We start from the raw sequence: 13,265 nt of genomic DNA on the forward strand, positions 1-13,265 counted from the left end.
ATGTATTATTCATGCGGTTACATGTAACAAGAGCATGATATTTTGTAAGAATGCAACTGCACAGACAAACGTTATATTTATACTTCCAATGATTAAATAATGAAGCAAATAAATAAATTTTAAAACTGAATTTGTTTAATTTTTTACACAGATTTGACATTTGGAATATCTTAAACTCATGGGAAATTAACCGAAGTATTAACACATAGAGTTAACAATATGTTTATATTTTATGCAAGCGCGTAGAATATTATATATGTGGGCTAATTTTGTCACACTATGACGGAACGCAACTCATTTAAAATGCATCGCCAATGCGCTGTTATATTCAAGCAAAGGAAGCGCAATATTGAAAAATAACGCTAGAAAATTCGCAAGGAGCGGAATAATTCCCGTGGCGAATTACATTTCCTTTACTTCAAATTTTAAGCGCCGGCTTTTTCAAACGAAGACGTATTTCGCGGGCAATAAATCGCACCCCGACTGCATCTGGCGTTCATCGGCCGATCCTTCATTGATCTTATCCATGTCTGGGTCAGAAATGAGCCCACAGCCCCGCTCCCTCATTGCTAATCTCTTGCCCTCTTCCTCTCCGCTGATAAATTGTTATTCCCTCTTCTTTCGTTCGAATACGTCCGTCCGTTCAATGAGCTTCAAGTTCGACGCATTACATTAAATCTGACTTTGAAAGGCAAAAATCGGTCAAAAAGCAAGAATCAATTTTAATTAACTTGCATCTATTATATACGATCAAATTAATATTTATTAATTTTTAGAATTAGATCACAATAAAGTCAAGAAATGTCATCAAATTTTAAATGTATTTATTATTAATATTAATTTATTCATTTATATATTGTGTAATTATTTACAGAATATTCTCCCGATAATTTTATTATATTTTCATGTATGTTGTTGCTCCTCACGGTGTTGATTGATTTTGGTTTTGTTTTACCCGCGCTCGTGCATAATTTTTAAAATAAAATGTAGTTACGTGAAGTTGAAAAAAATCTCTTCTCTCTGATTTTTGTACAATGTATATTTGAAGCGTCAAAAATATTCTCAAACCGATCTACCTGATTTTTTTTTTTTTTGCATAAATGAAATGTATGAACGTTATAAAAAACACGAAAAAGTGGATGGTAAACGGTAGATTTGTTTTGCGTTGAAAATACGATACGATGATGAAACTGTAGCCTAACAAAGGATTGTTATTGTAGTGTTCAGTAAGCGCCAATACGCCAGTACGCTACAAATGTGATAATTGCGATTGTGTATAATATAGTATAATATTATTACTTTATTATTATACTTTGTTGTGTTATATAATTATATCGTTGTCATAGAAATAATGTTTATTATTTTGCTTCGTATTTCGAACTGTATGGTTCATTGCAAAATATCACTTTCCGCTTGTTCGGAGTGAATTGCCAAAAGCCTTTTACAATTATTATAAAACACACTGAATATATATGTTATATTTATAATTTTAAAATTGTTATCTTCGGTGACGTAACAGCGGTATCTGGCAAAATATCTTTCGCGAGACGCGAAAGTTTAGGGATGGTATTACGGAAGATAACGCGGCGGATATATCGATCCGGAATCAAGGAAAAGTGAAGCGAAATTGAATTTACCAATGCGGAAAGCTAACTCGCCGAGAGCTTTAGTCGAGATATGAGCTATAAGAAGCTTTTATGGAGTAACACTAGAACGCCAAGTGAAAGCCAAAGCAAACAAATTTATATCTGCTTACGAAAGGATGTTTTCGGGAATGAAAATTTGACGTGGAAGCGATTATAAAATAATAATATAGTTTTTTTAAAATAAAAATTCTTTAACTTTTCTGCTGTGTTTCAGATATAATTAATTATTTAGAGAAAAAGTTTACTAATTGTTTTCTCGTGTTGGAAAGTGTAGAAGGCTGACCTATAAACTTTTCGTAAGCGACTTTTAGACCAGAAATATAAATATATAATATATATATATATATATATATATATATATATATATAATCTTTATACAATTTTAGTTTCTTTGTAATATTCTCTTCTTCTTCCTTTTTTTCGCTCTGCTTTTTTATATTTTTTCTTTTTGCCTTTTCCGTTATTTCGATATCTTTTTTATTTCTCCTATTTCTTGACGGTCTCACATTTTGCCACGCATCCCGGATTTATGAGATTTTTCTTTTATTTTTCCGATGAAATACGATCATACACTATCACGGCTGTGGACAGGAGATACCAACAATAAATACGTCATTCATCATCGATCGAAACACCCGGCGCAAAGTATCGATCATCCCTCGATGACGGAGATAAATGTGGTCATTGAATATTATTCATGCATCGATAGCGCAACGCGAGCGATTTTATACACTTGGTGTTAAAATCGTCAAATACACATTGCATTGCGGAAATGTTTATTGTTACACTGAATAACATCTTTGGATACTTAACATATTGCTCTTCACAAAAACCGTGCAGTTTCTTGTGTTTCTTCAGCTAATCAGATAACATGGCTCAGAATGCTTTTTTCGAAACTAACTGTATCGTACTAATTACATCCGTGCAGACGTTTTGCAATGGCAAAACGAATAACGCCGTGTTAATGTTCATCCATTCCATATTTGTGTGTATGCAGCCGCATAGGACAATGTTTTTTCTTCTAGGCTGACTGAGTTAGTTTCACACTACATGCGCTCGAAGTAGAAAAGTGTCAATGCAAGTGATGTGAGTCGATGCGTGGTCAGACACGGACTACGAACTGCACGGAATTGGCTTAAGAGAGGTGCGCGACTATAATTCATGAGACCGATCGATAGTATAAAGCCGCGGTTATACGCGAGAAAGCGGGCTGTTTGCCGCGTTTGTCGTCTGTGTTTAAGAGATCTATTTAAATGGATTTACATTGTACGGACGACATTGATCAATCAATCTTGTCTAATATTGTTTCTATACACGATCAATCTTTACGGGGCACGTCACGAGTCTTTGTCTTTAACAATGGAATACTAAAAATTTTATTTAACCTTTAACACTGTACGCGTATTCTATACGTATGTATATGTGTGACAATACATTAATATAAATATAATGTATTTATTTAATGTACAAACTGAAAAAGCTAAACAGAATATTTAACAACATATCTGAATTAATATAATATATATATAAATATAACAAATAAAAATAATAGCAGCGCCACATTAAAAATAATATCGTGACTATGAAAAAATAATTTTGACAAAGCATAAAATATTTCTGAAAATAATTAATAATAATTTTTAAACACTAAATAAAATGCTCAATGCTATACAATTTTATATAAAATCTTTCTAACTTATTATATTTGTGTATTTCTAATAACTTGATTTAAAGCTGTCGGTGCGTTTCAATATTAAAACCGTCGGTCCGTTTCGATATTAAAACTCTGTTTTTGAAGCAACTTAAAAAATTCAGCATTTTACTAATGCTGAAAATTGGGTCATTCAATATCTGAAAATATCCAATAAAGAAGAACAACGATACGTTCTCGCATATTTATTACGCCAGACTGGAATTAATTAAAACTGTTAATTAACAGAATCTGTTTCGCCGTTCCTATCTGACCATGAATCGGCTCGACCTCCCCTCGTTTCGTTGCGGAACATGTCTCGACACTATTAAAGCAGCAATACGCGATTTTCTGATTTCAGCGGAAGCAGGAATGGCTGCTGCGGCGGAGATGAAGCAACCGGAGGAAAGGACGGAGGAGGAGAAAATGGCACTGCTGGGCAGACCGCGTCTGGGCGAGGTGTCTCGGGCGCAAATCAGGATTAAGGAATCCAAGGAGTTCAAGAACACAGTGGATAAGCTGGTCCAGCGAGCAAACGCCTCCATAATACTCGGTGAGTTCCTAATATGATCTCTTCTCACAACATCTGCTATAAAATATAAAGATTACGGTCACACGCGCCCGTATATACATACATACAATGTCTCTTTGAAATCTCTGCGGTACAGTTGAGAAGTGAAGAGTCAAAATATATTTTCGAAGTAGCAAAATAAGTCGAAAGGTGACATAATTATGTCTAATAGGTCAAAATATCATTATCGATTTTTAACGTTCCTCTGCTGCTTGGAGTAATTTTTTAATTTTTAGAAACAGATATTTATATTAAAAAATTGACAGTTGACATTTTACAGTTTCTCATTTCTATTAGTTTACATTTTTTTACTTAGTTTTGCAGAGATGTGACTTCATGAAAAGTCACACCTCTTTTGATCGTGCTAATTCAAAGACAATTACATATACATATTATTTACATATACATTATTAGCTTACTTACGTAAAAAGAAAGTAAAGGAGAAAATTTCTTATGACTCAAAGGTCAGATTTAAACATAAATACAAAATGTGTAATTATGTAATATTAAATATTATAATTATAACTGTGCGGTTAGTCTTTTTTTTGCGGTTAGTCTTAAGGCAAAGCTTCGCATTCTTTCTTAGTTACGAGTGTTTTCAACTTTCAACAGCCCCTTGTTAAAACATAGGAGACAAGAGGGAAAGAAATGGGGGAGGGGAATTAGTGGATGAAAATGGACTTAAAAGTTGCAACTAAATCCTACGACTTTGATAATTAACATAGTAAAATTTCTCGTACGTTACTTTTTTTCACAAGAAATTCTCTTCGTCACTCGACAAGCAGAACAAAAGTCATGATAACATCAAAATGATATTAAAATGATTCCGAATTATTAAAAGTCACTTTTTTCGATCAGTCACGATTAACTTTTAATGTCATTTTGTCGTTTCACCTTGTTGTTCCGCTTGGACAATTGCCATAAATTTCTTATTGAACAGAAAATGCACTTAACTCAAACTAACCCAAACTAATCTTTCCCGATGGAGGACGAAATGCGTATCGCGGGACGCGATCCGGCGTCTAGATTGGGACTCTTCAAAAATGCAAACCCGAGGAACACGGCGTTATATGTAGAGGCTCGTGAAATTCAAGACTCCCCCGGCACCATATGCATGATTCTCACGTTTCTGCTTTTCCTGCAGCCACTGCTACCTTAAATTTTTGCCGCGATCGTTTCGGAGAGCTGTTACTTCTTACATTTCTTCATATCTCACGCAGCTTTTTGTAATGTGCATTATAAGCTAGATATATGAATTGCAAATAAAAAATTTGAATTGCGATAAATTTTCTATATTGATCGTAAAATACTTTTGAATAAAATTAAAATTATTATTTTTATATCATTGATACATATATCGTATAGCACTTTAGCGTTTTATTTTACAGAAAATGAAGACTTTTTAAGTAAAAACTTATAAATTTGTAAATAAGATACATGATTTGCACAAATTTATGCATGTGTTAGACACATACATATGATAATACAAATTGATACAAAACGATAAAATTCTTTGCGACACGGCGGCATTGCCACCTCTTACTACGAATACCGTAAACTTCCAGCGGAAGCCTTGAAAATGACCGTGCTGAATTTGCTTTCGATATTGACTTGAAATACAGAGAACAATGGAAACTACGAAGATATCAGCAACCGAGCTGTTTTCTGTTGTCATTTTTGTTCATTTCCTCCTTGCGCTCAGGAGGCTTCTCTCTTCCTTACGGAAAGTTATTCCACGTATTTTATGTTCTTCAAAGCATCTCTGAGCTTCGGTGGAAGCTCCGGTCGAGGAACCGAGTTCGCAAAGGATAGTGAAACTTTTTATGTGAAAATCTTTTTCCATTTAATAGACAGTTATTATTAGTAGGAATTAACATACGTGAAACAATTCAATAGACAAAATATTTGTAAAATGTAAAATTTAGAAGGTGAAATTTCAGAAGGCAATAAGAGGGGAGGGGGGGGGGAAGGGAGAAAAGAAGGAGATACTGAGGACGAAGTGTCCAGAAATATCCGTCTCGTCAGGATAGATAAAATTTCTAATAGGCCAGGTCCAGAGACCTGCAAGCGTTCCTGTTTCGGCGATGGCGCCATCGTTTAGCCACGCGTTTGATTTGGCAAATCGCTGCAGAACGGTTGCAGTTGTCACTTACTGCAGAAATAAGCAACCAGTTAGTTGAAAGAAAAAAAGTACAGGAAGGCAGTACGGGAAATATTGAGGATGGAAAATTGAAAAAATGGGATTTACTGTTTGTAAGGATTGAATCGGTCCAGAAGTGTTCCAGAGATCTCGATTGGGTCATCGTATCGGAATCTCGACTGGGCTGTTGAAAATTGTCACAGCCGTCTTAAGCCGCGCGCTGACTTTCAACTAGAGATCCTGCAAAGGAACGTGTTGTATATTATAATTCTGTTCTGTTCTATTCTAATGCGGTCCTCGCGCTGTCGTGGTTTATGCAGGGATCGAAGGAGTCAAAATTTTGGCTGGCGGCATCCTTATCGGTTTTCTTTGTTTTTCGGTAGTTAGAATTTCCGGGAAAGGTGATGGAGTTACCGCGATTACGCATCCGGAAAAGGGGGCGGAGTTACCACGATCACGCATCCGGGAGAGGTCTCAGGCTCTTTACCGCTGCCTCAGGGCTTTCGAGGAGGTCGTAAAATCCGTGCAGTGTTGACAAGCGACAAATAAGATGGGAGTAACAACTTTTGACCCGGCGGAGTATTTATTTCTTATCAACTCTAATTCGTGCGTTCGAGTTAGGCAACAGATTCCGGAAGTTAAAAGATCGCTGGCCAATCCGCCGCTATCTCTTTGTTTACGTATCCGGTTCGAAAGAAAGGATATGTGGAGTCTTCCGGAAGTAACACACAAATTGTACGAGGCGAAAAACGATTCTGCTCCTTTCTCTCCTGCACTTTTTCTATCCTTCTTTCTCTCTTTTCTATCTAAATCCCTTCCACCATCACTTTTTCCCTCTTCCTCCCTCTTCCTTCCCCTTTCTCTCTTCTCTCTTTTATGTGTTGTGTATATACGTACATATGTAGAAATGGAATCGATTGCAGCGAGAAAAGGGTATCACATTGCTCTATTATATAGTGCTTTTCTTTGTCCGGTTTTCCCTTTTGCATTTTCTGCTTTCACTCGGCCTGTGAAGCGAAATCGTTCAAAGCATTTTTCGACTTTTACCCTCGATAAAACCTTTCATTCGCTTGTTCGTCACGTTCGTAGAATTTGAATGTGTATACAAAAAAAAATTATTATTTTAATAGCACTTTTCTTTATTACATTCAGTATTTCAGCCTTTATAAAGAAACAAGCCGAATCTTTCGTTTGTTTGTGCGTAATGAACAAAAATTTTCCTAATGTTACTAAATAATGTCTGCAACATTAATTATTTAAAAAAAATGACCGAGAATTATTATAAATTATTTTTTAAAAATTAAACACATAAACTAATTTTCTAAAAGATTTTTTTAAAAGATCTATCTATATTGCAGGATATTGTGAATTGTATTCTTCTTTTTCAAGCCGCTTCTACTATTCTAAAGAAATTCTGAAATTTTGTTCTCAGGCACAAGTTCTTGGAAAGAACAATTCACGGAAGCGCTGACCGTCAGTGGGGGTGATGAGAACGACGCAGAGGGTGGAACCGGTCAACCTTCCTCACCATCCGCGATGAATTATCTGATGCACTCACTTACCATCTTCTGGAAGGTCCTCTTCGCCTTCGTTCCGCCCACAGGTGAACAATTTTTTCTATATTAATAGTTTATGTAGAAATTTCCGTGGGAACTGAGATGTGTCGGGTTGTGGGAGTTAAGGTTTTCGTTGGTGGATCTTTTGATCAAGAGGCAGCTCTCACAGCTGCTTATTGAATAATTTAATTACCCGTTATTCCACCCATGTTCTGAGTTTTTGGAGTTCTGAACTATTTATTGGTGGACCCAATTGTCTGTGTGAAGTTTTTTTTTGTGTCAATTATCTATTGGCGGACGCGATATTCTAGTGGTTCGCTCTTAGGAGAAGGGAATGTGATTTATTAATCTCTAAAGAAATTTTCTTAAGTTTGTGATCATCTGGAAATCATAAAGCCACGCCGTCAATCATTAGTTTGATGTTGCATAGCGACATTAAGCAGCTGATTTTCAATGTGGAGCAGAGTAATACGATATTTTTCTTTTTTTTACGACTTTCAAACGTCTCTTCATGTCGATTTCTGTTTGCCGACCACCAAGTACAATCATCTAATATCGGATGACGCTGCTCCTCTCAGTTTACTGCTACGCGTTGTTTTTGGTAATTTCTAATTTGGTTATTATTCCTTTCGTTTAGGCCCTCCACATCTAGGGCTTTATCACTTCCAACACACCGCGCACTTCTAGTGTCCGACGTTCCTTCTCGGTGACTTTTATGAAGGTCTTGATGCGTAACAAGCGCTTTTCGGTTCAAATTTCTTCCCCGTTTTTGCATATTTTAAGTATTAAATGATACTTCTCATAAATGCCTGCTCGAATGGCGATTCAATCCAGCCCTCCGTGAGAAAAAAAAATTGTAGAGCCCACACAGGACGTAGCAATTGATTATATTATTTATGTATTTATTTTTTATGAGAAAAGACGATAGTTCTTACGACAAAATTGCAGTAAAAATACTTGCCGAATGATTTCACAAAGTCGATTAGTTTGATCAACATGCAAAAAGATGTTTTCATCACGCTCTCGAAATAATAATCGAATACTCGTGAATACGAATGGTGGTTTCAATCTTACATGAGAACAACGTTGTTAGACACGAAATTGTTGCATCGACTTTAACATGATGAAAGGTGGTAAAGCGAATTTTCGATCAAAATGCATTTATGATTGCGCAATCTGCAAAACGGAAAATGGCACACCTGAAATCTCTCGCAGTCGGATAATTGTTTTTTTTTATGTTCACGCGTGCGGAAAGATTAATTACAAATTGTTTTATTTAACGCGATATGTTTTGAAGAATAACTGTGAAATTTTGAAACCATCGTGTTATTCAATAATCTATCTCGATAGTTACAATTTGAGAAACGTGAAGGCTATAACACATTTTACATAGGTATTTATTATCTTTGTGTGCAAGAGCGGCTGAAGAAACTCACACAGCTTCGTGTAATTTGTGAAAAGTTTGAAATTCTTATTGGAACGATTCTTATTGTATTTACGTAATTTTATGTCTCGAACTTTCCACGGATTTTCTTCGTTTCTTTTTCTTTTCTATTTTTGCGATTTCTTTGATTTCACTTCAATCTTTTGCTCTATTTTTTTTTTTCGAGATACGCGGAAGAGCTTTTCTCCGCACTCTTTAGTCATGGCTCTACTTCCATCCAGGTGGAAGGAAACGAAGAAAGACGGTAAGAGGAGGATAAAGGGCGGGTGAAGAGAAGACGTGCTTTATTTCAGCAAGCACAATCGCAAAGGCCTGCTGAACTGGCAAAAGCACTGAAAACTACTGTATCGAGCAACGTAATTTCACCTTGTTTATCTTTCTCTCTTCCTTTTTTTTTAGCCTCCTCCGTCGTCCTTATAGATCAACGCTCCCATGCAGAAGCACAAGATGCAGAATTGTATTTACCCCTTTTCCTCTCGCTTCATCTCTTATAAGGAAGGGAGCTTAATTTCCGGACAGCCGGAAATTACCGGGGCGATCGTGGAATTTCTTTGATGTTCGTCAGAGAAACGACGGCTGGGCTAGAATATAATAAATAAATATTTTAATTTAAAAAAAAACCATAAGAAAAAGCTTTAAATTAATTACATGTAAAAACATATATAACAATTAAAATAATATTTGAATAAAATGAATGAAAAAAGAATAGAAAATTAAGTGAAAAGGTCCTGCGATGATAGTGGAAAATATTGTAGTTTTTTTTTGTTTTTTTTTTACAATTGCTGATTATACGCAGACAATTTTGTGTGCACGTTCTTTCCAGAGATAACCCAAAAATTTACAGTTATGCAACTTGCAGATTATGCAACCATGATATGCGGTCGTAATAGTATGTGTGAGGCCATGAGATTTATGAACGCGTCGTTTTATTAAACGCAATTTTCCGTGGCGAGACACGTTGCCGGAAAAGCCGGAGAAATCCGAAGATGATAGTTGAATTCTCAAGGACTTAATTTGCAAGTTATGCATGTAAGCGCGCGTGGATGGGCACAATACCTCAGTTTTACGGCTTTTTAAGGATATTCCGAAAATCCTTACGTACATAGGCAAATACGCATGTATGAACGGGCAGATAAAGAACGCTACGCACACGGCATTCTATCTGCTTTCTCTCTCACGAAATTTCCACGAAATTTCCGCGTGATTTATAGTGACCTGTGCTTCTATACTCTTTTCCAAAGTAAATTTCGTTCAGAATTTACGAGAATAGCTGCCTGTGCAAAGTAGCAAAATACTAAAACTAAACAAATATTTTTTTTTTAATATAAAATTAAGAATTGATAAATTTTTCGCGACGGATGGTTAGAGTTTAGTAAAATAGATAAATCAGTAAAAGTCTTTTCCTAAAAATTGCTTCGTGATCCTGAAGATAACATCGTGCTTTTGCTTTATATATTTATTTATATATTAGAAGAACTCTTAAAATAGAAATAAAACAAGAAATAATATATGTAAACTAGATTATTGAAAAAATTAATAGAATTTTTTAAAATACTTTAATTAAAAATAATCGTACACTTTATATAAAAATTGTAATTTGTTTTAATGTTTTCAAACTTTTTATTTAATATTATTATAGCCGAGTTTACTCGACTTTGGGGAGAATTTTCCCAGTGTTTGCTTGATTTTCCGATAATTACATAACTGTAATCAATAAGAGCGAGTCGCTTGAAAAAGACCACGAAACACTTTAATAAATCAGTCGAGTTTAGTAGGAGAGTAAGCGTGTTGCAATAATATACATCGGCCACGTGTTAACAGTAAAACTAACCGCGTGTTTACAGACTCTTTAGCTATATTAACGCCCACGTTTCATCGTAAACGTATCTTCGTATACGGATTTCTAATAATAATTCTCTTTTGTTGTCACGTGTATACCACCACATACATGCGCGCAGAGAGAGAGAGAGAGAGAGAGAGAGAGAAAGAGCTTTGCTTGTGGCACGAAAGTCGCGTCAGCCTCGTCACTCTCAAGGAATTTTAAATGTCTTTGATAACAGTTCTATGGAAAGTGTTCCGCGAGTTTCGCATCAATTGCAACTATCTCGGTCGTCTGTTTAGAGGACGTTAGGAACTGATAATAGATATCCGTGCCATTGTGTGCCGTTCTAAGGAGGTTGTCGTCTTGATTTTCAGATGCGATTACAATATTCTAACAATAAGGTGGCACAAATGCGAGAAGATGATGCTTCCTCTTCAAGAATATGTATTATGATGAAGCTATGTTTACGAAAGGATATCTCTTCAATTTTCACGGCAATGTATGCATGTAGGGGCTTGAGAGAATCCACAAAGTATAAAAGTAATCTTTCAACATCAGTTTCAAAGTATAACGCGTGGTTCTGGAATGTAAGGAATATAGCAGCTGAGAAAATGGGAAAAGAAAAGAATACAATCGAGTGTAATAAAAATGAAAATAATGTAATTTGAAAAAGAATCCGCGAGATAAAAGGAGCTACGGTGAGATTGTCGCGTCATTGAATTAGACTTATTGTTAGCACAAGAATTGTGATACGAGACGCATCAAAAAGGTTTTTTCTCACTTTTATATTACTGAAATAAAATACAATCGCAATCTCGGTATCACATTGTTAGCGAGGTGCTTATACGATTGCCAGGTTTTAAAAAGTATTAAATCGTCATGAAACGAAAAAATATATCCTTGGCGGTAGCTATCGCTACCGCATCTCCTGATTATTTCGGTGCAACAAAGAGAATTTTCGAGATTCGCGGTTTGCCCTAAGGGCTCACCAAGAGCGTGGAAGATCTCGAGGGCTTGAGAAACACTCACCTTTTCACATTTTCACTGCTTATTTATTTCCATTGTGCTTTCCCCTTATTACAATATCACGCTATTTCTATAACGTGTCGGCCGCGGTAGTCGCGTTAACTTGTCGGACACTCGAGTACGCATGGTATGCCCTTAGCTCAGTTGAAAAGTAACTTGCGCTGCCTACGATTAGACAGCCGAATTTAAAGGAGTTTGCAGTGTATTACGATTTATTATATGATTATGGAATCGTTTAGCGCGCGCGCGACCCTTCTCCGTGCGCGGTTAATGAGTCGCAATCTTTTCCGCGTTACTTTGCCGAAGTGCAAGGTTTTTTCAGAATCGTTCTAAGCGGATACGACTTAGGAATTTGCCGTTGCAAGCTCGTTGCTATGCCGAAGTATAAGGCTTTATTCATGATAGCATTCGGGCTATAACAGTATATTTGCAAACAATACGATTCAGGAAGGAAACATAAATACGAAAGCAATTTTTGACAAGATTGAAATTATTTTAGTAATTTTTAACGATATATAAATCTGCATAGAATTAAATTAATAGTATAGAATTAATTACGCACTTTTAGTTTCATTTTTTAGGCGCTGTATAATCTGACAAGGGCTGAACGCTTCTTAGCAGCGCGCACACAAGAAGTACGAACGAGAAGTTAAGCTCATCGCTGAGAAAATTGTCAGAAACAGCCGTGTAAAAGCTGAACCTTCAAGAAGACAGCTCGCGATTAAAATGCTTTTGGAAAATTATACGAAAACACGTACAAAATTTATGTATGCCGTACAATACATATATTGCAAAAAAGTTTTATATAATTTTCGAAGCTAATGTAACATTTATAGTTTATATTCACTAAAATAGTGTGTGTACAGAACAACAATTGTACACACATTGCACAACATATTAAATTTCTGTACAAAAATTTTACGAAAATTGCATATTCAAAGAATCGCGTACGTAGGAAATTTTTAATAGAATTGACGTTCCAACGTTGTAATGACGTTTCACTGACTTCCATAAGCGATTTTATTTATCGGAAATAGCCAATTACGGTAGAATAGCGCTTTTAACGTCGCGAGCTTCGCGATTTGTAAAAAGCCAAGCGGAATTGAGCTGAGGTGGCGTAATTGTTCCCAAGAGTGAGCGTAAATGAGGAAAAATTGTGAACTTTTAACTAGACTAATTAAGCTCTCAAACGTGCGGTTACATGGCGGTGCATGTTTGCGTGTGAACGAAGAGCGCGTCACTTTAAAATTTACATTTAGCTCGTCTCGCATATCGCGCAAAGTGATTAAAGTTTTTTTTTGGCACTGTTATACGATGTTTCTCTATTAAGAAAATCTCTCTCGAAAATATCGTCGATTTCATTCCGTTAC

The 13,265-nt window shown here is 35.8% G+C and overlaps 1 protein-coding gene across 3 annotated transcripts in view; it reads left to right on the forward strand.

Moving 5' to 3' along the window:
• The window catches only part of LOC105456793 (sodium/calcium exchanger 2), a 62,058-nt gene that overhangs the window by 39,968 nt on the left and 8,825 nt on the right, over nucleotides 1–13,265 (forward strand). Inside the window, exons 4-5 of one of the 3 annotated variants that reach the window (XM_011701095.1) lie at nucleotides 3,698–3,889; nucleotides 7,480–7,650. In XM_011701095.1, the coding sequence (XP_011699397.1) occupies nucleotides 3,698–3,889; nucleotides 7,480–7,650 (363 nt within the window). The remainder of the gene's footprint in view (nucleotides 1–3,697; nucleotides 3,890–7,479; nucleotides 7,651–13,265) is intronic. The other 2 variants (XM_011701096.1, XM_011701097.1) reach the window with 2 other exon arrangements.

This window comes from Wasmannia auropunctata, unplaced genomic scaffold, assembly GCF_000956235.1.
Source record: "Wasmannia auropunctata unplaced genomic scaffold, wasmannia.A_1.0 LD335556.1, whole genome shotgun sequence".
Taxonomy (NCBI): Eukaryota; Metazoa; Arthropoda; class Insecta; order Hymenoptera; family Formicidae; genus Wasmannia; species Wasmannia auropunctata.